Source organism: Rhamphochromis longiceps, linkage group LG13 (assembly GCF_057381845.1).
Source record: "Rhamphochromis longiceps isolate RC_006_pf linkage group LG13, R_longiceps_female_GT1.1, whole genome shotgun sequence".
In the NCBI taxonomy this organism is placed as follows: domain Eukaryota; kingdom Metazoa; phylum Chordata; class Actinopteri; order Cichliformes; family Cichlidae; genus Rhamphochromis; species Rhamphochromis longiceps.
In genome coordinates, this window is record NC_140569.1 from 19,885,021 (window position 1) to 19,911,498 (window position 26,478).

The 26,478-nt window shown below is 44.8% G+C and overlaps 1 protein-coding gene across 1 annotated transcript in view; it reads left to right on the forward strand.

Annotated features, from left to right (window-relative positions):
- Positions 1 to 24,335, forward strand: part of hcrtr2 (hypocretin (orexin) receptor 2) — a 37,117-nt gene extending 12,782 nt beyond the window's left edge. Inside the window, exons 2-7 of the mRNA XM_085427993.1 lie at positions 19,381 to 19,559; positions 21,242 to 21,485; positions 22,984 to 23,099; positions 23,196 to 23,416; positions 23,574 to 23,695; positions 23,965 to 24,335. Coding sequence (XP_085284119.1) covers positions 19,381 to 19,559; positions 21,242 to 21,485; positions 22,984 to 23,099; positions 23,196 to 23,416; positions 23,574 to 23,695; positions 23,965 to 24,134 — 1,052 coding nt within the window. The 3' untranslated portion in view covers positions 24,135 to 24,335. The remainder of the gene's footprint in view (positions 1 to 19,380; positions 19,560 to 21,241; positions 21,486 to 22,983; positions 23,100 to 23,195; positions 23,417 to 23,573; positions 23,696 to 23,964) is intronic.
- The last annotated feature ends 2,143 nt before the right edge of the window (positions 24,336 to 26,478 follow it).

Sequence of the window (26,478 nt, forward strand, 5' to 3'; positions counted from 1 at the left end):
ATGATTTGCTCTCAAAGCTGCTCAAATAATCCCCCCCCACACACACACACACACACACACTGCCTAGCTCGTGGTCTCGGCATCACTGAAGTAAGGAGAGCATGATTAGTATATTGGGCTCAGCTTGCACCACCCCTCTGCAGCGGAACCGCAGACCACATCCTGCCACAGTTAGTATACTTCATTTGTTATGCAAGATGTTTTACAGAAACATAATTCAACAACACGCTGCACATAGATCCATCGGATCTAAAAACTAAAAATGTATTAAGCCATCACTAAGGGCATAATTGAGCAGTCCGTACCTATGAAAATCTCTCAAACTTTCTTGCATCTTTTTTTCTCTCCCTGGAAAATATAACAACTGTGTATTTATGAAGCTAGCAGACAGAGTTTGTGTCAAAGTGTACGGAAAACTTTGTGTGTTTGGTGATATTTGTCAAACTGTTTGAAAAGCTGCATTTTAAATGATCTTCCTTTAAAAATTTGGTTTATGCTTACTTGTACCAAGTGCCATGACTGCAGCTATATTTACTTTGCACCGTAAATGCACAACCAGGTGAGAAGAAAAACGGGGCTGACGGATGTCATTATTTTGTCATTACTGTGCAAGTGTCACCTTGCTATCAATGCAAGCAACATCACGCTGCAGCACACAATCAAATATGCATCAACCTGCTGATCAGATTCAATTATCCTTCACGAAGGAAGGTGCTGTTCTAAATCATTCCAGCACACTTAAAAAACCTTGGTGTCATCAGATGATCTTCATCTCTTCATCTCAATATAGCTTTTTGGTTTTTTTTTTTTTACTTTAATATCTTAGTCTCTGCAATCTGTTTCTTGATTTTAGCATGTTGTCTTTACATTTTGGGCACATAAAGTATCACCAGTGTGTTGACGGGTGCTTAAAGTCTTTTCCGAGTTCAGATCTCACTTGTATGCACAACAGGTCAGCATCATTGGCTCTGTCTGTGAGCGTGAGCGTTAAATGGCAGAGGTGGTGACCCCTATTCTGTGTCAAAATGTCAGTCTTTTGTTACTTGTTGATTGCAGTGATTCAGTGTTTGATGCAGCTCGAATTCCCTTTCCCATCTAGCATCTCGTTTGTTTGTGAAAATCTTTGGATCTAAGCAAGTAATTTTTAAGAACTTACTGAAAGTTCGTAGTTTTTAGTCTAAATGTTAATTAAATTGAGAAAAAAAAACTCTGATAGCACAGCTTTATGGACAAAGATTTTTAGATGCTTGCAAGATCTGAACCACATCACATTCTAGGATAATCAAGTCATATTTCAAATGGTGCTGAGATGCGTGACAGTTTCTTTCTAGTATGGCTCAAGTGAGCAGTGCTGAACTCAGATGCCTTCATTCCTTGCAGGTTAGCATTCACATGCCTGTGCAGACTCTGCCAGTCGAGTGCTTATATACCATTTCACTCTGACACAGCCTACGTTCAACCGTTTATTCTGAAGATCAAAGTGCTTCAGAACAGCCATCATATATTCGCTTTGCTTGTTCAAAACTTGCTGTCACTTAGAGAGAAAGAGAGAAAAGGATGCTGCCATCTTAGAGCCAACAGTTAACTGACATTGTACATTAATGTAATGTAATTTTTTTTTCATGTATTAGGACTCCTGATACTGAAAAACCAGTCACGTATTCATGTGCATCACTTGACTTTACACATAAGGTTCTTGATCGATATACACAAAAAGCTCTTCAGTGAAATCAAGTGGATAAACAGCATTTTCAGAACTCATTTGATACAATATGAAAAATAACATTGGCTACTGAAGCTTAAATGCCAACAGAGCTGTGTTGTGCAAAAGGTATCTCAATTTTGATTAGAAATTATTCATAGATGACCTAAATCAACATATCTGTCTGTCAGGTTTCAGTTAACGGACTCAGGCGCAGACCGGGACTCCTTACAGGATTTACAGATTTTATTTACACAACGACACCAGGTGATGCTATTTACAAAGTGCTGGAGGGAGGGGAGGGGGGGGTCCAGGGTTCCGGGGTATGTGAGGGAAAAGACGGGAATCTGACGTCCTCCAAAGGCTCTCTCTCTTCACTCCCCACACTGGGGAAACACCATCCACTCACTCGTCCACGGGATGACAGGCAGGCAGGGAAAGGTCTGGGATAGATCTGTACACAGAGATTATAGTTAGAGGCGAACAGATGGAACGAACTCACAGATCCTTATTTACAATCTACTGAGCGACTGACGCTGATAACTCAACGATCCAGCGACGAGTGACACAGTGCTGCTGTCTTAAATCGGCCTTGTGATTATCCCGATCGGCAGCAGGTGCGTGGGCCAGGGGCGGGAGCCCATAATGAGCATCGCCCCGGCAGGAGAGAGAGAGAGAGAGAAAACATGTTGCCTAATACAGAATCAGCTGGTGAGGCACAGGGACCATGACAGTACCCCCCCCTCAACGGGAGCCCCCCGGCGACCCACCAGGCTTATCCGGATGCAGACGATGGAACGCCCGCAGCATGCGCCGGTCCAGGATGGCCGCCCGAGGGACCCAGGACCGCTCCTCCAAGCCATAGCCCTCCCAATCCACCAGGTACTGGAAGCCACGCCCCCGCCGCCGAGAATCCATGATACGGGTGATCGAGTAAGCCGGCAGACCGTCCACGAGCCGGGGGGGAGGAGGGGGCCTGGAAGGCGGGCACAGAGGACTGGACCGGAGAGGTTTAACCTGAGACACATGGAAGACATCGTGTATCTTCATGTTGCGAGGCAGCTTGAGCTTAACAGACACAGGGTTAACCAAAGCCGAGATCTCGAACGGGCCGATATAGGCAGGAGAGAGCTTCCTGGATTCCGCCCGGATGGGAACGAAGCGTGTGGAAAGCCATACCATCTGCCCAACAGTATAGGCGGGAGCGGAGGACCGGCGGCGGTCAGCGAAGCGTTTGTTGCGGTCCTTGGTGCGTAACAACGCAGCCCGGGTGGCCTTCCACACCCGACGACACCTACGCAGATGCGCCCGGACGGATGGCACAGAGTGTTCGCCTTCGATGGAGGGAAAAAGAGGTGGCTGGAACCCCAGAGAAGCTTCGAAAGGGGACCGGCCCGTGGCGGAGGAGGTCATGCTGATGTGGGCGTACTCGATCCAGGGCAGTTCCTCGCTCCAGACGGCCTGGTTGGAAGAGACGACGCAGCGCAGGGCCGCCTCCAACTCCTGGTTCGCCCGTTCGGACTGGCCATTGCTCTGCGGATGATAACCAGAGGAGAGACTGACCTTAGATCCCAATGAGGTGCAGAACTCCCTCCACACACGGGACGTGAATTGAGGACCCCGGTCAGACACGATGTCAAATTCAAATTTCAAATTCAAATTTTATTTGTCACACACACACACAACCATACACAGTATGACATGGGGGTGAAATGCTTGTAGCTGTACAATGCCCGACCATTAAATGACAGAAGAAAAGTTTTACAATATTTACAATTTACTACAAAAATTTACAAATTAACTTAGGAATTTACAGTAAAGAATGTGCAAATAGCAGAAGAGATTATAAAGATAAGGATTATAAGTTATAGGAATTATAGGATTATAGGAAATGTGTGGTGGTGCGTGTGGTGATGTGTGTGAGAGTCCAGTCTTATAGTGACGTGTTTGGGAGAGTCCAGTCCTACACCTGGTTCAGGGCCCGAATAGCCTGGGGGAAGAAGCTCCTCCTCATTCTCTCTGTTTTGGCCTTAAGGGAGCGGAAGCGCTTCCCAGACCTCAACAGTGAGAAGAGTCCATTGTTGGGATGGGAGAGGTCCATCATAATCTTCCTAGCTTTGGACTTGCACCGCTTGGTGTAGATGGACAGCAGGTCAGGGAGCTCTGATTGAATGATGCGTTCTGCCGAGCGCACCACCCTTTGCAGATCTCGTCTGTCCTGCTTGGTGCTGTTCCCAAACCAGGTGCAGATGTTTGACGTCAGGACACTCTCGATGGTGCAGGAGTAGAAGTTCTTGAGCACCTTCAGTGGCAGATGGAAGTCTCTAAGTCTTCTGAGGAAGAAGAGACGCTGACGGGCTTTCTTAACCAGGGTGTTGATGTGACAGGACCATGACAGGTCCTGAGTGATGTGGACACCCAGGTATCGGAAACTGTCCACTCTCTCCACTGGCGTGCCACTGATGATGAGGGGTTTGTAATTCCTCGCCTGCTTTGTAGTGAAGTCCACGATCAGCTCCTTAGTCTTGCTGACGTTTAGGAGGAGGTTATTCTCCTGGCACCAGGTCTCCAGGTTCCTAATCTCCTCCAGGTAGGCCGTCTCGATGTTGTCGGAGATCAGGCCCACAACAGCAGTGTCGTCAGCAAACTTGACAATGGAGGTGGTGTCGGATGTGGCTACACAGTCATAAGTGTACAGTGAGTACAGCAGGGGGCTTAAAACACAGCCCTGAGGCACTCCAGTGCTGAGTGAGATGGAGGGGGAGACTTGTTTTCCTACCCTCACTGATTGGGGTCTGTCTGTGAGGAAGTTGAGGATCCACTGACACAGTAACATAATTCCCTCTGCCAGTGTCCAGGTGACTCAGGGATGTGTGGAGCAGGTGAGATATGGCATCGTCTGTGGAACGATTAGTCCGGTAAGCAAACTGAAGTGAGTCGATGGTGGGAGGAAGTGAAGAAGTGATGTGATCTCTCATCAGTCTTTCAAAACACTTCATCACAATTGAAGTCAGTGCTACTGGACGGTAGTCATTGTGGCAAGCGGGCTGTTGTTTCTTTGGAACAGGGACAATAATGGACTGTTTGAAGCACGTGGGAACCACAGCTTGGGCCAGGGAGAGGTTGAAGATCTCCGTGAACACCGGTGCTAGTTGATCAGCGCAGGCTCTAAGGACCCGGCCAGGGATTGCATCTGGTCCTGCTGCCTTCCTGGTGTTCACCCTCCTGAAGGTGTTCCTCACGGCATGCTCTGTGATGACGAATGCATTTTCTTCACTGGTGCACTCCGAGCGCGCGCAGCCGTTTGTTGTTTTAATTGCTGCGGCGTCGAAGCGAGCATAAAACGTGTTCAGCTCATCAGCCAGTGAAGCATCGGCATTCATCATTGAAGAAGCTGGTCGTTTATAGTCCGTTATAGTCCGCAGTCCTTTCCACAGGCTCCTAGAGTCGCACTGTCGTAGCTGTGACTCTAGTTTTTCCCCGTAGCTCCGCTTTGCCTTTCGGACCGCGCTGCGCACGTTGTAGGACGCAGCCTTGTATAGGTCCATATTACCGGAGACAAGCCCTTCATTGTAGGCAGCGGTGCGTGATCTCAGAGCGTCGCGGATGTTTTTATCCACCCACGGCTTCTGGTTGGGAAACGTTCGGATGATAGTTCTTTCTGCTGTGTCGTCCGCTAGTTTCCCCGATAAATCCCACAACCGCTTCCGTAAACATGTTGATGTCATCAGAGCTGCGCCGAAACATGTCCCAGTCTGCATCATCCAGTGCGTCATCCAGTGCGTCCTGCAGCGCGGCCACCGATTGGTCCGTCCAGCGAGCGACCTCCCTCCTGATTGGTGGTTGCTGCTTTAGCCTTTGTTTGTAAGCAGGTATGAGGAAGATGGCGGAATGGTCCGATTTTCCAAATGCCGGCAGGGGTTGAGCCTTGTAACAGTTCTTGAACGGGGTGTAGCAGTGGTCTAATGTCCTCATGCCCCGGGTGGGGCAGTTGATGTGCTGGTGAAGGTTGTGAAATGTCCGTTTGAGATTCACTCTGTTAAAATCTCCCATAACAATGAGTGCGGCATCTCGGTGAAGTGCTTGTTGATGTGTGAGAGCCTCATGTAGCTCACATAAGGCAGTGTCCGAGTCCGCGTGAGGCGGAATGTAAACAGTGCAGGCAATGACCGCAGTGAATTCCCGAGGGAGATAGAAAGGGCGACACTTAACGATCAAAAGCTCCAGATTGGGCGAGCAAGAGCGTGTGAGTGGGGAGATGTTTGTGCTGTCGCACCATCTGTTGTTCACCATCAAACACACTCCACCACCTCTTTTCTTCCCCAACTCCATTGTCCTGTCCATGCGGTAAACCGAAAAGAACCCCGTCGGCTGCACGGCGTGGTCTGGTATCGCTGGGTTCAGCCAAGTCTCGGTGAAGCAGAGGAGGTTGCAGTCCCGAATGTCTCTCTGGAACTTGATTCTGGCTCTGAGGTCATCAAGCTTGTTCTCGATGGATTGAATATTGGCTAGCAGGATACTGGGCATGGGTGCGCGGTGTGCGCGAACCCGTAGCCTGTTCCTGATGCCGGCTCTTTTACCTCGAGGCCGTTGCTTAGGGTCGCGTCCTTTGTTCTCTCTCAGGATCTCCTTTGGCCAGGTTGGGTCCGGAGTTAAACATGGTGAAATGTTCGTGTACTGCAGACCAATAGAAACCAAAGTGTCTCTACTGTAGCGGATTTGTGTGTTTTGCATGATGCCCATGCAAGATTATCGCAGATATAGCAAAAAGTGACGAAAAACTGCAAAAAGTGGAGAAGTTAGGGCAGAGCATCCAGCACGGCAGCCGACCTCACCGGCGCCATTTTGCCATTTTGTATTTGTATGTCATCTGGAATGCCGTGCAGGCGAAAGACATGGGTGGTGAGCAGGCGAGCAGTCTCCAATGCTGTAGGCAGCTTGGGCAGAGCAACAAAGTGAGCCGCCTTAGAAAAGCGGTCAATGATCGTGAGTATGACCGTATTACCTGCAGATGGCGGGAGGCCGGTCACAAAATCCAGAGAAACATGGGACCATGGTCTGGTAGGCGTGGGTAAGGGATGAAGCGGACCCGAGGGTGGCTGGTTTGGGGTCTTGTTTCGAGCGCAGGTTGTACACGCGGAGACGTATTCTTTGGCGTCCCGGCTCAGGGTGGGCCACCAAAAGTAGCGCTGCAGGAAAGTAATTGTGCGGTGTATTCCTGGGTGACAGGAGAAACGGGCTGTGTGTGCCCACTGTAATACCTGAGACCTGACAGGTTGGGGAACGAACAGGCGCCCCGCAGGGCCGCCTCCTGGATCCGGTTCGGCTCTCTGAGCCTCGCGAATGGCCGACTCGATCTCCCAGGAGACAGCCCCCACCACACAGGTGGCCGGGAGGATGGGAGCAGGGTCCGCCGGGTCTTCGGAGGTGGAGAACTGTCGAGACAGGGCGTCCGGCTTGACGTTGCGGGATCCTGGCCTGTAAGTGATTGAAAAGTGGAACCGCGTAAAAAACAGAGCCCACCTTGCTTGTCTGGCGTTAAGCCTCTTTGCGGTTTGCAGATATGCCAGATTCCTATGGTCTGTCCAAACGATGAACGGTTGGGCAGTGCCCTCCAGCCAGTGCCTCCACTCCTCCAAGGCGAGCTTGATGGCAAGAAGTTCCCGATCGCCAATGTCGTAGTTGCGTTCTGCGGGGGTGAGACGACGGGAGAAAAAGGCACACGGGTGGAGCTTACCATCCCTCTGTTGCGAGAGGACCGCTCCTACTCCCGTGTCGGATGCGTCCACCTCCACCACAAACTGCAGGGTTAGGTCGGGCTGGACCAGAATGGGTGCTGAGGCGAATCGCTCTTTCAGCTCCAGGAAGGCTGATTGGGCAGCATCGTTCCACTGAAAAGGAACCTTGGGAGAGGTCAATTGTGTTAAAGGCAGAGCTACCTTGCTATAGTCCCGGATGAACCTCCTATAGAAGTTAGCGAAGCCGAGGAACCGCTGCAGCTGCCGTCGGTTGGGGGGTTCAGGCCACTCCACCACGGCTTTCACCTTAGCTGGGTCAGGACGTAGGTCTCCCTGCTCGATGACGTAGCCTAAGAAGGCAACTGTGGACACGTGGAAGACACATTTCTCACCTTTTACGAACAACCGATTTTCCAGCAGGCGTTGCAGGACCTGTCTGACGTGGGTCTCATGCTCTGACAGTGATTTGGAGAAGATCAGGATGTCGTCGAGGTAGACGAAGACGAACCTGTTGATGAAATCCCTCAAAACATCATTAACGAGTGCTTGAAAAACTGCAGGAGCATTAGAGAGGCCGAACGGCATAACCAAGTATTCAAAGTGTCCAAGGTGAGTATTGAAGGCGGTCTTCCACTCGTCGCCCTCTCGGATCCGAACTAAGTGATATGCGCTCCTCAAGTCCAATTTGCTGAAAACTGTCGCCCCCTGGAGCAGCTCAAAAGCAGAGGTCAGAAGTGGGAGTGGATATTTGTTTTTGATGGTTATGTTATTTAATCCACGGTAGTCGATGCACGGGCGGAGAGACTTGTCTTTTTTCTCGACGAAGAAAAACCCTGCTGCTACGGGCGATGAGGATGCGCGGATCAAGCCGGCGGCGAGGGACTCTGAGATGTATGACTCCATAGCCTCTCGCTCCGGTAGAGAGATGCTGTAGAGACGGCTAGTAGGCAATGGCGCGCCAGGGAGGAAGTCGATAGCACAATCGTACGGTCGGTGAGGAGGCAACGACTGGGCCCGGTCCTTGCGAAACACTTCGGCGAGATCATGATAAACAGGGGGCACTCCGGACAAATCGGAGGGCGCGGTCGACTTGGCGAGGGAGGCTGGTGTGTGAGGCGGTGAGGCGGATTTAAGGCAGGTCATATGGCATTCCTCTCCCCACCCCGTAATGCGTCCCGTAAGCCAATTAATGCACGGGTTGTGTTGACGAAGCCAGGGGTGCCCGAGAACGAGCGGCGTCCGAGTGGCCTTAAACACAAAAAAAACATATTTCCTCAGTATGGTTGCCAGACAGAGTAAGAATAACGGGCTCAGTGACGTGAGTAATGTCAGGTAGGCGCTGGCCGGACAAAGCAGTGACATGCAAAGTGTGGGGGAAGAGGTTCCTGCCCTAGCTGAAGGCGGTCTGCTAACTCAGAGTCAATAAAATTCTGTTCCGCCCCTGAATCTATCAAAACGGAGAGAACATGACCTTTGGTGTTGACCGTGAGCTGGGCAGACAGCATTAACCGTGGAGGAGATTTGTCTTGGCTGAGACCGCCCACCAGCACTCCTACCGTCACTGGTGGGCGCGACCTTTTGCTCGAGATGGGCAAGAGGCGACCACATGTCCCTTGTGGCCGCAATAGAGGCACTCACCGGCAGAGATACGGCGCTGGCGTTCCGCGGCGGAGAGATGCGAGCCTCCAATCTGCATGGGTTGCTCTCCTCCGTCTGCGCTCTCTGCCTGCCGGGAAGAGCTGGGCTCCGAGGTGGAGCCAGCCCTCCACTGCCCCGTGGCTTCCTGGGAATTGTAGTGCCGCGGCAGACGACGAGCTCGCAGCCGGTCATCCACCTTAATACATAAAGCCATTAACTCGGTAAGAGAGTGGGGGAGATCTCGCATAATGAGTTCATCTTTCACCTCTTCACGAACATTATTGAGCAGTGCACTCCGTAAGGCCTCCGGGCCCCAGCCTGTCTCTTCAGCCAAAATCCAAAAATCAATAGAATAGTCAGACATGCTCCGCTTCCCTTGTTTGTAGTTCAGCAGACGAAGCGCGGCGACTTCAGCGCCTGAGCCTTTATTGAACACAGTCTGGAATTTAGACAGGAAATCAGCATAGGCAATCCCGGGATCCGAGCTAAGCACGACCTGAGCCCACTTTAAAGCCCGGTCCCGCAGCAACTGGACAAAAAAGGTTATTTTGGCACTGTCGTTGTTATGGAAGCGCCGCTGCTCACGGAACACAAGAGTACATTGAGCCAGAAAACCAGCACACTTGTCCGACTCACCCGTAAAAGGTTCCGGCGTGGGCAGGGGTCCGTCCGAGGGTGGCAGAGGTGCCGGAGGTGCGCTCGCAGCGGCAGGCGCAGGCTCCTGGGGGGCGGGAGCCGCCGGCCGGGGATCACTCTCCAGAGGTGTTAAGCGAGCGACCGCCTGCGTAAGCGCCGCCATTTCGTGGTGGAGCCGCTCGAGCATTTGCTCATGTCGAGCCAGAGCAGCTCCCTGAGCGATGAGTGCCTGAGCGACAGGGTCCTGAGCGGCTGGGTCCCGACCTGCTGAGTCCATGATGGCTGGATCGTTCTGTCAGGTTTCAGTTAACGGACTCAAGCGCAGACCGGGACTCCTTACAGGATTTACAGATTTTATTTACACAACGACACCAGGTGATGCTATTTACAAAGTGCTGGAGGGAGGGGAGGGGGTTCCGGGGTATGTGAGGGAAAAGACGGGAATCTGACGTCCTCCAAAGGCTCTCTCTCTTCACTCCCCACACTGGGGAAACACCATCCACTCACTCGTCCACGGGATGACAGGCAGGCAGGGAAAGGTCCGGGATAGATCTGTACACAGAGATTATAGTTAGAGGCGAACAGACGGAACGAACTCACAGATCCTTATTTACAATCTACTGACGCTGATAACTCAACGATCCAGCGACGAGTGACACAGTGCTGCTGTCTTAAATTGGCCTTGTGATTATCCCGATCGGCAGCAGGTGCGTGGGCCAGGTGCGGGAGCCCATAATGAGCATCGCCCCGGCAGGAGAGAGAGAGAGAGAGAAAACATGTTGCCTAATACAGAATCAGCGGTGAGGCACAGGGACCATGACACTGTCTCCCTGATGAGCCCAATTCAAATCCTTGTGTGGCTGAACAAGAGGGAATAAAAATGGAAAGATGTATGAAAATAAAGCAACACATAAGCAGACATATGTTTTTCCTTAATATCGGAGAAATCATTTCTCAGAATATGGAGCCTGTAATCAGGGCTGCTTTTCACTCTCTTTTGAGTTTGTTTACACTGTGAACATTTGTAGAAGAACATATTGTAAGTATAAATTTCTTTGCTTAAGAGCATGAAATTGTTTGCTGTGCACCGCACCTAGATGGATTTTAATTAGATATAAATTAGACAGAGACCCAGATACAGATAAGTTTGAATCTGTTTTTTTTTTTTTTTTTTTTATCTAACTGAAGCTTTTATATCAGGCGCTGCCAATTCAAAGTGACTTTGCCTGACATAGACTGACACGTGATATGGACTTTTATGCAGCTTCCCTAAATTTTGTTGTGATTTGCTTGCATTTGATCCGAAATGACATGACTTTGAGACTGTATTTTCTTTCAGACGGTATCTGAAAAATGACAGAGAAAGAAATCCACACTTAAACGGATTTGATTAAAGAGGTCAACAACCAGATGAACAAAGATGACTACAAAGATTCCTTCATTTCCTGCTGTTTGTGGAAGAGATGTGCTCTCCTTTCATCTCTTGTCCCTGCACGTTGCTAATCAAATTACTATATGCTTGTAGCGCTGGCCTTATAGGGTTTCGCTTTTTTTTTTTTTTTTTTTTATAATTTAACTGATCAATGAATAGCACATGTGTAAGAGACTAATTGAATATGGACAGGCAAAATCTTGCTGTTTTCTGTCACAGGAGGTCATTTCTTCTAAAGATCTGTGTGGCTCTTTCTTGAATCTGTTCATGGTATATAAAGTATAAAGCTAAAGAAAATATAAATTGGATGTTAATACTTCTGTTTTCCATATTATTGAAGATAAATTCATCCCCAGCATTGCAGCTTTAATGCAAGTAAAGTAGTTTGCGTATTTGCCTAACAAGCGAAAAATCGCTAGAACGATCTCAGGAGGAGACACAAATACCCCGGAGGTGTGTTTTGTCAGGAAGGACAGCCAGTGTAGAAAATCTCCCATATCAAACATGCGGAGCTACCCGCTGTGGCAACCCCTCATGAATAAGAGCCAGCTGAAAGTAGCTTTAGTGTATTGTTTCAGTTTTACACAGTGCCTGTAGTGTTTTCTATCGCCCATTTGCTGGGAGTAAGGGCGCCCTTCGTTTGCAGGTGCGCCTGCTGCTTGCGGCGCAGAGAGGAGAGGGCGGGGCGGCGGGGGATTTTCTGACCGGCCAGAGCAACGTTTGATAACCATCATAACTGTCACAACGGGACTGAACGGACTCACGCGCAGGCTCTAGGTCTTGAAAGCACAAGAGTCTTTATTATGATGCACCAGGTGATTATTTACAAAAGTGAGGGGAAAGCCGGGCTCCGGGGGTCCACACACGAACGGGAAAGACACGCACACTCTCCGTCCACTCCTCCTCACACTCCACTCACTCGGGTAACACAGGGGTAGGTCCAGGGAATCTGTACACAGAGACACGAATGGGTAGTTAGGTAAATCGCTATGAAACACTTCTGAAGTCATTGAGCTGGGATTACACTGACGAGGGTCGGCAACGGTCCAGCGACGAGAAACACAGGGCTGCCGTCTTATAAAGGAGCTGGATCACTCGTGATGAGCCACAGGTGCGTGGGCCAAGGGCAGGAGCCCGCAGGTAAGCTCCGCCCAGGCAGAGGGAGGAGGGAAAGAGGGGAAAGGAGAGAGCAGGAAAAAAATAAAAAAAGGAATACAAAACATATGTAGCCGTACTGAGCCGACCGGGTAGGCACAGGGACCCTGACAATAACCATCAAAGTAAAACAAAATAAAAACAAACCAACAAACACGAAAACACCAGACATTATGATACAGACTTATAATTTGCACCGATGTTTTTTCGAAATTCTATACACGAAGCCCTCGGTGCGCCTGCTTGCTGCCGAAGTCAAAGTAAACTTTGTTGTCATCTCCGCTTAGGGTTGCCAACTCCCTGAAAAATAAATAAGGGACACCTCGTGGCCAGGGCCGGGCGACCCAGTTGTCTTCACCCTTCCCAGTGTGGTGAATTTTCTAGCTCTTTTTTTGTGTGTGAAATTATTTTTTTAACCATTTGACTTGAAGTTGATTTAAGTAGATGCATATTCTATTCTTTGTGATATGAACACATGTGAAACAAATGATCATTTAGCCATTTATTTTTAGCTCAAAATGACAACATTAACACAGTAAAACAGGTCTCTTTCTTAAACAGAAGCCTGTCATGCTTAACTTTTGAGAATATAAGTAAATCTTTCTTTAAAAGCACTCTGTCCTGCTTAACTTAAAATAATAGAAAACAATAGAAAGAAAAATATTCTTGTAACAGTGCACATTTAGTGCATTTAGTACAATTGGCTTCAGCTGAGGTATTATTTCAGCTTTTCTAATGCTAATCAGCTGCTCCTGTTTGTAAACCCGCTTGTTCCCATGATTACGCATCATAACTCATCATCATTATTCATCTATGTATTACTTTTATGTATTAGTCATCAATTTGTTGTAATCATCTATCCTTGCAGTTGTTTATTACACAAAATAAATTATATTATCACACTTCTGGCCACATAGCGCTGATATTCACTGCACATGCCCATATTAACGTTTTCCAGCCAGGTGTTTTCCTTTTCCCATTCTTCCCTTTCTCTGAGGGGAACAAATATTGCTGCTCTAATGCTGGGCTTATGCTGGGCTCACACTGTGCGATTTTTGGCCCATTTTGAGCCGATTTTTGAGTGATCGGACCGATTTTGGCCTTCATCGTGCGTCGTGTAGTATACGTGGGGTAACGAGAAGTGATTAACACCTCACGACCAGCTCCCGATCATCAATCGCTCGTGAGGGTGTCACCACAGGCGCTCACACTGCTCACGCGCAAACGTAAACGTTGGTGAAAAAGACGGCGCAGCACGGCTGTGCAGCGTGTGATCTGGACACAAGCGATGGAGGCACAACTTGTAGAACTTTGGAAAGCTCATCCGAGCCTTTTCGATGTGGCATCACAAAATTATCACAACCACAACAACCGTGAAAATAGTTGGATTTACACTGCTGCTCAATCACAGCTGCCTGATCAATGTTTTTCATTAGCAATTTAGCAAAGTTGATGGTAGTGGTGTGTCTGTGTGAGTGAAAGACAGAGAGAGCGAGCGACAGATGTTCTGTTATAACCTTCATGTTATGTTGGCACAGTGTGAGCACTCAGGTCGCATCAGAGCATCGGGCCGTATAGTGTGAGACCTGCATCGTGACCTGCAAACTTCTAATCCCTGCGAGTCAATCGTGCAGTTTGAGCAGGAGCTGAATAACGTGACTGAAAAAAATCGCACAGTGTCTGCCCAGCTTTAGGTGTACTGTCATCCGAGACTTGCACCGCAGAGTCGGCGTTTGTTCCCCTGTTGACCATGCTTCTTGTTGTGGTCATCTGTTGTCTTCCGGTATTTTCTCCGCAAGCGACCTTTCCTCGACCAATGAGATGAGCGGTAATCTGAATTGTCATACTCGAATTGTCATAAGTGTGCTGTCAGCTCATTGGTCACAAAGCAGGAGAGGGGCTGGGAATTATGTTTTCAAACAAAGTGTTAATTCCATAAACATTTATAGACTACTTTTGATTCTCACTGTATTACGGGACAAAGTGCGTCCCTTATTAGCTCAATACGGGACGTGTACTTTTGTTTCGAAATACGGGACGATTCCGTATTTTAAGGGACGGTTGGCAACCCTATCTCCGCTACATACAGTCCAGTATATATAGAGACGAGACGACAAAGCTCCAGTTATAGCAGTGCAAGTAAACAAACAATATATATAAGAAGAGTAAGAAAATAAATATACACTTTAGGACTCGGGGTAAAGGGATCAATAACAATTTAAAATTTACAGTTTGATGATTTAAAGTCTCATACACGAGCCGTCGAGGGGGGGGCTGCTCCTTCCAAATAGAGCACATTTCATTTATAATGTTTTAAATCCAAGTCCATTATGTATTCATGATTTGAATCGGGTTGTGTGAAGAGGGAGTGTTCGCCCAGGGCGCCAAACAGGCTAGGAGCTTGAAGGAGAATTTACCTATCATGATTTTGACAGTGAGAGCAACCAGAGTTCCTACAGGAATCTCCTGTTGGCACGTGGAGAACATGCAGACTCCGCAGAGAAAGGCCTCTCTCTGGTTTGAATGTCTAACTTTTTGCAGTGATGCAATGGTCGTCAGTGATGCAGGCATTAGAAAGAAAAGCAGCGTACAGACAACTTTCCCTCAGCAGAAAAGCTATGAATGCTCCAACAGTAGCTCACACTGCATGTTAACATACAATAGAACAAAGGGCAAGGAGGAGAATATTAGTTTATATTTGAACAGCGTGTTTCACTGCAAAAAGATCAAACACTAATTCAGTCAAACCAAACGCGTGTGTTGACGTCAGTATTACTCTATTCTAGATCCTCTGATTTATTCACAGCATTGTAGCAACTTTTCATATTCAAAGCACTGATCAGATATGCACAAGAAGATAATTTAAGTTGACTGTATCTTCTCTTTGATGTTGTGTGTAGTTCAGTTACAGTCTAGACCTTTTATCCTCCTTATATAATCCACCCCAGGTCTGCACCATCACAGCACATTTACAGGCCTGAGGCAAAAGTAAATATATGAGCCCTCTTTATACACATATCTTACCGCAGTCATAATTGAAGCTACAGGGTACTGAATGGATTGAGGAGCAAACTGAAGAGCCAGAAAGCTGCAGTCTGATCTGCATGGGTATGCATTGAGATTTTGATTGGAAGTTTCCAGCTGTTAAGGAGGGGAAAACTTTTTTCTTTTTCATTATTTATGGTATGTTTACTTGTGTGAGCTAATGGAAAAGTGTACTAAGAGGAATTTCTGTTTCTTATTCATTCTAAAGTGAATCCAAGCCTAGTGAAGACTTTGCTCATCTCCTGTAGGGTCATTCTGATGCAAAATTACAAGCTTCTGTAACATCTTCATGTCAGAGCGGAAAAAAGCATATGCATATTAAGTAAATTCAGCGGTTTGCTACATTTTGCTTGTCATGTGTTATCACTAACACCAGCACCTGTGCTTTTCCTGCTATGACAACTGAAAATGTCTGCTGTGAAAAAGGCCAGTGTGCCATCCCTCTGAAGTTGCCCTATGCTATCTGGCAACAAGATGTTAGCAACAGATCATTTAAGTCCTTCAAGTTGTGAGACGGAGGTTCCTCTGAACATATTTTTTATCTAGCAGATCCACCAACACCTTGTTGTTGGTCAGCAGTCACTGTTGCTGACCAGAAAACCCCTGCAAACCTCTGTGATTTGGAAATGATCCAAGCCAGTCATCAAAACCTTCATCATGTGGTCTTTCCAAAAGTTGGTCCACGTAAATCCCAAATCTTAGCATCATCCCTTTTATCCGTGAGTGGATATAATGTCTTGGCCCATTGGTGTATATTATGAAACATGTAGGGGTATAAATCTGATACATACTGTCACTAAAAGATAGTAGATTGTACCTGACGTCCACCCTGGTCTCTGTCTGTGAGGTAATTTTCCGCTCTATTGTTTTTAGTTGTGCAGTGTTGCATTTTCTTGTCAGCCTTTTTCCAGGAGCTCTTCTTGGAGTGAATCAATTCTCTGCGGCAATACCATCTAACCTATAATTCTTATCCTCGCTAGAAACAAAATGTTGGAACGGCAGCACATGAAATGAGGGAAGGCAAAGCTACAGCGGGAGTTTTTTTGCGTATTTGTCAGTCACCGTGTTGTCGAATAAATCACAATCCATTTGGGAAATGACTTTTAAAGTTTAAAAAAAGTGTACATTAAAGCTTCATTTGCATTTGAAAGCCTCTCACCTTGAATCATTAAAGGAGTAAGACAACCTTTGGCAAATGTGTGCTTTGCATTCCCTGATTCAAACTGTTACTTTTGGGAGTGCTGTCTAATTTGTTTTTGTTTGTTTTCTTTCCTTCTGGAAAAATATATTTTGTGACAAAAAATGCATTTCTTCCACTTCAGAGATATTATTTTTTTCTCTACCAACCTTCCAAATCTTTTCATTTTCTAGGTTATAATTTCCCTGCACAATACTAAAAGCTATTTCAGAAGCAACAGCTGCCTCCCAGATACACAGAATATACTGTGACTATGCACTAATGTGGCATGAAAAGAAGAGAGAATGAATTTTATTACTTTGACATGTGACACCACTGATTTCAGCTGTGCATGAAGAAAACAAAAAAGGCAATGTTTGAACCCACAGTACTGTGCAAATATCTTGAACCACCCCACATTTCTTTATATTTTACTTTCAAAGGTACTTTCTTTTAATTTTTTAGTTTCTTACAGGACAGCTCTTTAGACTTTTTTTTTCTCATTTGGACCGCTTTTCACTGATTTTCAGTCCAGTCCTTGAACCTGACCTGTAGGAGTCATTTTTTGTGTTGTTACCTCATGTGTGCCACCAGGGGTCACCTTTTGTAGAAACATGTAATTAGCGCCAGGTGTTGTTGGTCGAAAGAAGCAAACAGTTTGTGACCGCTGCGTTGTTGTGATAAATGACGTTGGATAAAGAGAACTGTTCAACAACTACTGATGGAAGTGCATTAAAGATGGGACAAGACAAAATAAGTATACGGCTGGAGTTACTGGACTGAAGTTTCATGCATAACATTGGCATCGCGTCACCAACGAACACCTCAGTGGCTTCAAATGTAGGTTTAGCCTCTACATGGCCGTTATTAGAGGAATTTTTTTTTTTTTTGGTTGTTAAGCCAAAAAAACCAAACAATTGAGTCATTCAAGCATGAAAAAACGTGCCTACTGCAACTCTATTAAGTGGGGTCTATGAAAAATCCCAGAGATAAGAGAGAATAGCGTTTTTGCACCAACATGGTGATTCCCAAATAGAACAAAAGAAGAAATAGCAAACCTAAAATAATATCTACAGCAGATGAGCAGTATCTGAAAGTCGTGTCCTTAATAAATATGAAGAAATCCAGTAAAGACATGAAACAGGACCCAATGGATACATCTGGCCCTTCTACTGTTTACTGAAGTCTAATTTGGCTACGTTTTTGGTTTTGGTTATTCACTCCACTTGGGCACATTCTACGTGTCACTTACTGTTTACTTTTTGTGCAATGGGTATGACAGAAAGAGGAGTGCTAACATGCTAAATAATGAACTTGAACTTTCAGAGTTCTTCAAACAAGAGCTTTCAAGAAGTGAAGTGTTTTCAGGGTAACAAGCAAGAAAAAGTGTTCTATAGTGTTTTAAATTGGTGCTTTGCATACGGAATAAACATGTGTAGTCAAAGACTGTAGACCTTCACTTTGTGACTCAGGGAGACAAGAAGCCATTTTTAAGATAAGATAAATGAGATAAAATACCCTTTATTAGTCCAACAGGTAGGAAAATTCACATTATTAAAAAAGCAAATTGGACGTGGCAGAAATAAATAGATGCAGCACAACTGATAATGCTATACGGAAGCAATAAAAGAAAATGTAAACAATATAAGGTGGAAGAAGATTAGATGCCTAGCAGCAAACCAGGATACTTCATAGTGGCATAGCAGGCATTGAGTGTTGAACTTTGAAATATGTACAGACCACAGAGTGTGCATGTGTGTGTTCATATGTGTACAATTACTGCTGTCATACATTTACTGCTGTTGACTCTGACAGCAGATGGAAGGAAAAACAGCTTGGCACGCCGTGGGTGCAGCAACCTGTCACTGAAGGAGATGCTCAGTGCTGTCAGAGCGACCTGCATGAGATTGGATGTGTTCTCTAGAAGGGATGACAGTTTAACCACCATACTTCCATCTGGTCAGGAGGGTGTCCCAAAACAGAGCTGGTCTTCTTGAACAGCCTGTTCAGTTTTTATTATCCCCAGAAGACATACTGCTGCCCCAGCAGACCATACACACACAAAAAAGATGTCAGATTCTACCACTGAGTCATAGGAGGAGTTCAGGAACTCTTCTTGCAATCCAAAAGACCTAAGTCTCTGTAGCAGATACTGCCTGCTCTGTCCTTTCCAAGATTGCATTTCTCTTGTTAGTCCGGTCCAATTTATTAGTCAGTTGAACACCCAGGTACGTATATGAGTCCATCATCTCAATCTCCACGGAGATTAAGAGGGAGAAACAGGGAGAAAAGGCTTTGCTATGCCATTTTACGTAAGAACTAAATTGAAAGTCAGTGGCAACAGGTCTTACGGAGTAATCCAAACCTGAATTTTTTTAACTGAAATTGTTGTCAACATGTACGGAGGAGGTCAGGAGAGAGGCACAACAATGAGTGTCTACATCCATGTAAAAGGATAAAGGTGACCAAATATTCACTTTAAAGCTTGTTAGAATTGTACAAACTGTGTTTTGCCTTGAATTCTGTAATTCCATGTATGTTTTGTACATGACTAAATAAATCACTGCAGCTGTTTTCCTGGCAAAATTTTAAGAAAGGCTCAAGTAAACAGGAGTCTCAAGATTTTTGCACAATACTGTACATGAGCTTTTTTTGTCTTTTAATGTCTGAAAGTTTTATAATTATTTCCTGATTTAGTCAAATGAAACAATGCTGCAGTTAAATTTTAGTTCAGACTCTGTGTATGATAGCATACACAAAGTATCAAGACACTGGTGGCTCAAATAGATTTCACATGCACTGATGTGATAAATGTTTGCCTTTCTTTGGACAACCCTTGATTGTGCATCACTTTCAGTTTGTTTTGCAGTATGGAAGAACCGTCACATGCGCACCGTGACAAACTATTTCATAGTGAATCTTTCCCTGGCTGATGTGCTGGTCACCATCATCTGCCTGCCTGCGAGTCTTGTGGTGGACATCACAGAGACGTGGTTCTTTGGAAACACTCTGTGCAAAATTGTCCCTTATCTGCAGGTAAGCCTTGAACCCTGACATCTGCTTTTCAAACAGGATATTGGAATCTTTGACCTTTTCAGAAACAATTCACAAGGTCTGTGGATGCAAGCCAAGACCCATATTTCTATTATTCTACCATTTTTCTTCATGGTATTCATGAGGGTAAAAAAAAAAAAAACTCTTTTTCATATCCCCCAGGATGTGCACTGAGTGAGACCTTTGATGTTACTCTAAAGTGATTTAATGCCTCAGGCAACACTGCTTTAGCACCACTCTGGCAATATGTATGCAAAAAAGACAATCTTATTTAATATTGTTGATCACAATGATATGTATCGAGAGCATGTACCAAAGTCCCAAACTACTCTGCACAGATTATATGTCTCATACTCTTAACAGACTGTGTTATATTATATTGTTTATGCACAGCAAAGTCAATTCTAGCCTTATGGTGGCACGGCTTTGACTATATGTTCTGCAGGGATGCAGCTGTAAAGCAAAGAAATTCTAACATAATGTGAATTCTTGTGTGTCAGGAGCTAGTTTAGCAAACATGCTGCACCTCATGGCTTTTAATTAGCAATCTCTTTGAAGGTTTTCATAGTGACATTCACCCCGTTTACTGTTGAGCTTTGTATCATAAACTGGCGCTGCAGTATTTGCTTGAGGGCCATCTCCCGCTGCTTTCTTTTTAAATCCAGGAGCATCAACTCTAATTCCCCTTTGGTGATTCATTTTATGTAACATTTTGGTATGATTCCTATTCTACTGTTCTACATTGTATGCTGGTGGTCTATAATACCTTGAATAGGTTCACAGCAGGGTGCAACAGAAGCCAAATGCAGTACATTGTATAATATTTTAAAAAGGGGGTCCATATTTCAGCTTGCAGCTGGTGTCCGGATTAAACCCATCCATGATTCCCCAGTGTAATGTGCAAGCAAGTGAAAAATGATCATTGCAATTTACAATGAGCAGTGTGGTGGAAATGCTGTTTTGGCCTAAATGCAGCAGGTTGTTTTGTGTGTGTGGGAACGTCTTTTTAAAATATACATTTCAAAGCATTTAAATGTCACAGACGGTTCCTGTTGTCTTGCAAACAATGATTCACTTCCCTCAAGGTTTCTCTCACTGGTTTCAGTGTTTACATATGTTTCATATTCAGCATACTTAACCTGTAACCATCCAGGATGCATCCAAACTCAAAAACATCCAAACTCAATGAACAATTGACTTTCTGTCAGTTGAAGGGCAATGAGGATGTGCCCTGCTCTGCCTAAGGTGCAATCTTTCCTTTCTTTTTTTAAGATCGTTTAAATGAACATTTTAAATTAGGCAGCGAGATTTATTTTAATGTGCCTGGCATCATAAGCTAACCCTTTACAAAAACAAGGAATCTCCGCCTTTTATTTCCAAGAAAAATTGACCACCCACTGCTTTTAAACCTGCACGTGGAATTTGTGCCGCTGCTCTGAAGTGAACAGACTCATCTGCAACACAGAGATAAGAGCATCTCCAGCATAGGAGGTGTCCCATGCATCAGTGTTTGCCAATCTATGATTCAAGTCTACAAATGTATGTTCTGAAATTATTTTCCTCATGAGCATTTAGTATTTTCTGTAACAACTGCAAACTGTATCAATATTAAATGGTGAACATCTTTGTGTATCTAGTTAAAAGTTTTATTTCATTCTTCGCAGACCATCTCTGTTTCTGTATCAGTCCTAACGCTGAGCTGCATCGCCCAGGACCGTTGGTATGCGATCTGTCACCCACTGTTGTTCAAGAGCACAGCCAAGAGGGCGCGCAAGAGTATTGTTGTCATCTGGGTTGTGTCGTGTATCATCATGATCCCCCAGGCCATCGTGATGGAGTGTAGCAGCCTGCTGCCTGAACTCACAAATAAGACCAGTCTGTTCACGGTGTGTGATGAGCACTGGGGAGGTTAGTTTTCACAGTTCACAAACTAAATGAACGCATTATGAAAATATATGTCTCCCTCGCTGCTAGAAGCACAGTTTCAACTTTAACTGAATGACTCACTAAATTACTTAAACAACAACTGCAGTGACATTTATTGGGCTTTTCCACCCCCCGTATAGATGGGTTGATCACGTGTCATACCACTTTTTATCCATAAAGCGTGAGCACCTAAGCGGGATGGGTGGATTTTGCTTTGCTCAGATGAAGTCGCTCAGGGTGCCTCTGTGATTGAAGAAGTCAAAAGAGGAAAACCTTACAAAGAGAGGAAGCTTTCCATCTACTCACATTCATTATATTACAGTAATGATGGGTACCTTTAATGACTACCTTTGAAACGTAGATTGCTTTCTTTAATAAGCTTGCAGTCATCATTGAAAGTGTGCAGTGCAAGACTGACAGGCAGAGCAGTAATAAGAGGAAAATTGTGTTTTTTGTTACATAAAGTAAACAAAAATGTCAGAAGTTGATGAGAGGTAAATGAATCAGTAATGACTAGATATTTAAATGGCAGTCAGTCAGTATCTCATGAATGACTCTGATCGAAGAACTATACAAGGACGGAACACAAAGTTCAGAGACTCCGCCCATGAAAACAATCAACAGCCTTATCAAATTTGCATTTGGCCTAACTCACCTCTAATTTCGTCGCCTTCAGCAGCACTCCAACAACCTTTCACAGATGCTGTTTTTTCTTGAAACGTTTGTGCAAAACTTGATTTCCTGTAGCATGTCGACACGGCAACCCCTCAACTTCATTTTCATTCTAAAAAGTTATCAAAGTAGTTAAAAAACAAGATAAAATGATAAATATGACTGAGGAATTCTTCCGTGTGCTGATGCAAGATGGCAGGATGACACAGTGGTATGCACCACAGTTCAGGTTGTCTGATATTGTGGCATGAATTCACAGTGCTCTGTCAACAGAAGAATAATTATGAGCAAGAAGTTGAACCCCTTACTTATTGTGCCACCTTTGGGTTTGGACGCTGAAGATTCTTGTTTTGAAAGCAGCTATTTGGCTGACTAAGAGGCAGGTCTGCTTGGCAAAAAAGTGGATGTTTGCTGGATGTCTGCACTGGCAAATGGCCCCAAGGTGAAAGTTGTCAGGCTTTTCAGGAAACAAAAATACCAGCCACATGGTAAACTGGGGGAAACTTAAAGGGGAAACTGACTATATTTGTGGAATCTCCTGAATTTGGAATTTTATGAGTAGTGTTGCAGAACATGTAGTATATAAAAAAAGCATTAAACTTTACCCGCTCTCAATCATTAAGTCATTAGTTTGTGCCACTCAGCAGAAGGTTCAGTTAATAATAAGCCGCTTATGAAAAAGTGGTCAGTGGACGTGTTTGTTCTCTAGACGCTCATCATTATCTGCTTTTTAGTCTTTAACTACTAAGTAACTACTCATGTTTTCTCTACAATATTGTTAAGTGTTTCCTTTTAAATCCTTCAACAGCTGAGATCTACCCAAAGGTGTACCACACCTGTTTCTTCATTGTCACATACTTCGCACCACTGTGTCTCATGGTCTTGGCATACATTCAGATTTGTCACAAGCTGTGGTGTCAACAGGTGCGTATTCTGCCATTTGCTATAAATATAAATTTCCCAATGGGCTTCCAGGGTCTGATGTGCGCGTGTATCCACTTTAATGTATTCATTCAACAGATTCCTGGAAGCACATCAGTGCTGCAGAGGAAGTGGAAGTCTATCAAATGCTCAGCTCCAACTCCAGGACCGGGGGAGTCGGTGAGGGTTAGAACCAGCACGGTTTGTGCTGAGATCAAACAAGTCAGAGCCCGGAGGAAGACAGCTCGCATGCTGATGGTGGTGCTCTTTGTTTTCGCCCTGTGCTACCTGCCAATCAGTGTGCTCAATGTCATGAAAAGGTAATAATCTCTCAAGGAAGCTCTGCTGCATCCCGGATCTACAGTAGAGCTTACTATAAGCCATATTTTGTATAGTTTTTCCCCCTGACAGGTTTGTGATTAAAATGCATGCAAAAAGAAAAGAATGAATAAAATGATATCATTTTTTTACCTCCAGAGTCTTTGGGACATTTAAGAAGACAAACGACAGAGAGACAGTGTATGCGTGGTTTACTTTCTCACACTGGCTCATATATGCCAACAGTGCTGCAAATCCAATCATCTACAATTTCCTAAGTGGTAAGTTTTGAACTCTCCTCTAAGGATTCATTACTGCCCTCTAGTGAACAAACTGGCAACAACAACACAATTCACAGCTTTATCTGCTAATAACCTGAAAACAGAAGTTAATTCTGAGAAAGCAGCAAGTTTTTAATTCATGCATTTATGAAAAAAAAGCTCTTAGAATGATTTTACAAAAAAATTTAAGCTATTTTTAATGCAAGCTTGTAGATGGTTTTTAAAGAAGGTGGACTTTATAAAGATTTTGTTGTCGTTTTTTTCTTAAGGGAAGTTCCGCGAGGAGTTCAAATCAGCCTTTTCTTGTCATTGTTGTGGCCAGCATGAAAATGAAACAAGGAGGATAAGGACCAGAACGCGTACAGACAGTCGAAAATCCCTCTCCACTCAAGTTCACAATGTGGACAATGTGTCACGCATATCAGATCAGATGGTGTAGTCGTCTTATATTCCAGCTGGGGCACCTGAAGGACACGTTGATCTTTAAGTTAGACATGTGATAATGTGCAGATCTCATTATTTTTGGATGACATTTAAAGGGAAAAGAATTGTATTTAATGTTTTCTGTTTGGTTGATTTGAAAAGGACAGACTTTCTCTCTTCTGTTATGCAAGAAAATGTTGATTAATTATGAAAGACACGGTTTGTAATGTTCAGTGTTTTATATCTCTCTTTCATGTGTAGTTTCTGTAAATTTTGTATGTATTTTTGTTTTGGTTTGTCTAATTACGTCTAATTAAGTAGTAGCATCACCTTTGATATAACTGGTTTAAGGGATTTGAAGCTTTAAAGGTGCAGTCGGTCACATGTTCATCTCAAGTCCTCAGTGTAAATGCCCAGAAATGTATGGTCCTGTGCACTGAGTATGTTAATGAAGCCAGCTCAATTCATCAAAGTACAGAATATTCAATGTGACCCCTGCATGAACGGGACCGCAATGTGAAGCCTGTTTCTTTCATTTGAAACACTCCAGGTTTGTGTTTGGATAGCATCAGCAAAGCGGACATTTTCCAGCAAAATATACGTTACAAAATAATCATTGTGGTTGAATTTTTCGGCTGTGGGTAAGAGCTGCTCACAGTCACTTTTACAGGCAACTCTATGGTGGGTTGTTTTTTATACTGATGCTAAATGTAAAAACAAGAAACATGTCCTGGATGTGCTTTCCATTTTCTTTTGTGGCAGTAGTCTGCAAGCATGTATGAATAATAACTGTGTTGCCCACATATTTTGCTGATTATCTGTTATTACTTAATTATCTGCTGTTTTAAGTTATTACTGGGTCAGAAAAAAGTGAATTATGGCAAGACTTGAAACTGTTTGCACAGATGAAAAAACTATCACTGCGTCAGTGGGTCCTCAACTTCCTCACAGACAGACCCCAATCAGTGAGGGTGGGAAAACAAGTCTCCCCCTCCATCTCACTCAGCACTGGAGCATCTCAGGGCTGTGTTTTAAGCCCCCTGCTGTACTCACTGTACACTTATGACTGTGTAGCCACATCAGACACCACCAACATTGTCAAGTTTGCTGACGACACTGTTGTTGTGGGCCTGATCTCTGACAACATCGAGACGGCCTACCTGGAGGAGATTAGGAACCTGGAGACCTGGTGCCAGGAGAATAACCTCCTCCTAAACGTCAGCAAGACTAAGGAGCTGATCGTGGACTTCACTACAAAGCAGGCGAGGAATTACAAGCCCCTCATCATCAGTGGCACGCCAGTGGAGAGAGTGGACAGTTTCCGATACCTGGGTGTCCACATCACTCAGGACCTGTCATGGTCCTGTCACATCAACACCCTGGTTAAGAAAGCCCGTCAGCGTCTCTTCTTCCTCAGAAGACTTAGAGACTTCCATCTGCCACTGAAGGTGCTCAAGAACTTCTACTCCTGCACCATCGAGAGCATCCTGACGGGAAACATCTGCACCTGGTTTGGGAACAGCACCAAGCAGGACAGACGAGATCTGCAAAGAGTGGTGCGCTCGGCCGAACGCATCATTCAATCAGAGCTCCCTGACCTGCTGTCCATCTACACCAAGCGGTGCAAGTCCAAAGCTAGGAAGATTATGATGGACCTCTCCCATCCCAACAATGGACTCTTCTCACTGTTGAGGTCTGGGAAGCGCTTCCGCTCCCTTAAGGCCAAAACAGAGAGAATGAGGAGGAGCTTCTTCCCCCAGGCTATTCGGGCCCTGAACCAGGTGTAGGACTGGACTCTCCCACACACATCACATCACCACACGCACTCTGGTTTTTCTTCATGCACACTTCCTATAATTTATAAACTCTTTCTGCTATTTGCACATTTTTACTGTAAATTTCTAAGTTAAATCTGTAAATTTTGTAATAACCTGTAAATACTGTAAAACCACTGTCATTTAATGGTCAGGCATTGCATTGCACAGCTTACAAACATTTCACCTCATGTCATACTGTGCATGGTTGTGTGTGTGACGAATAAAATTTGAATTTGATTTGAATTCGATTTTGAATTTGATACGCTGAAAAATGTATTTTGTAAAATAATTTTAAATTTTTTATTTAAAGTGTAAGTAAATATTTGTTGTAATAGATTTATGTATCAGTATCAGAAAACAATCCAAATCTTGATCTCTGATTCATCAGGATATTTTTCTACTCCAGAACTCTTGGTATCAATGTTTTGACCTTTTCTTGATAAGAAATGATTGTACTGACAGCTACAATGCGTAGTGTTTTTTGTCTTCTTCCGTATACTTCATTGTTTCTTTTGCAGGATTGGCCTACTCGTACTTGATGAC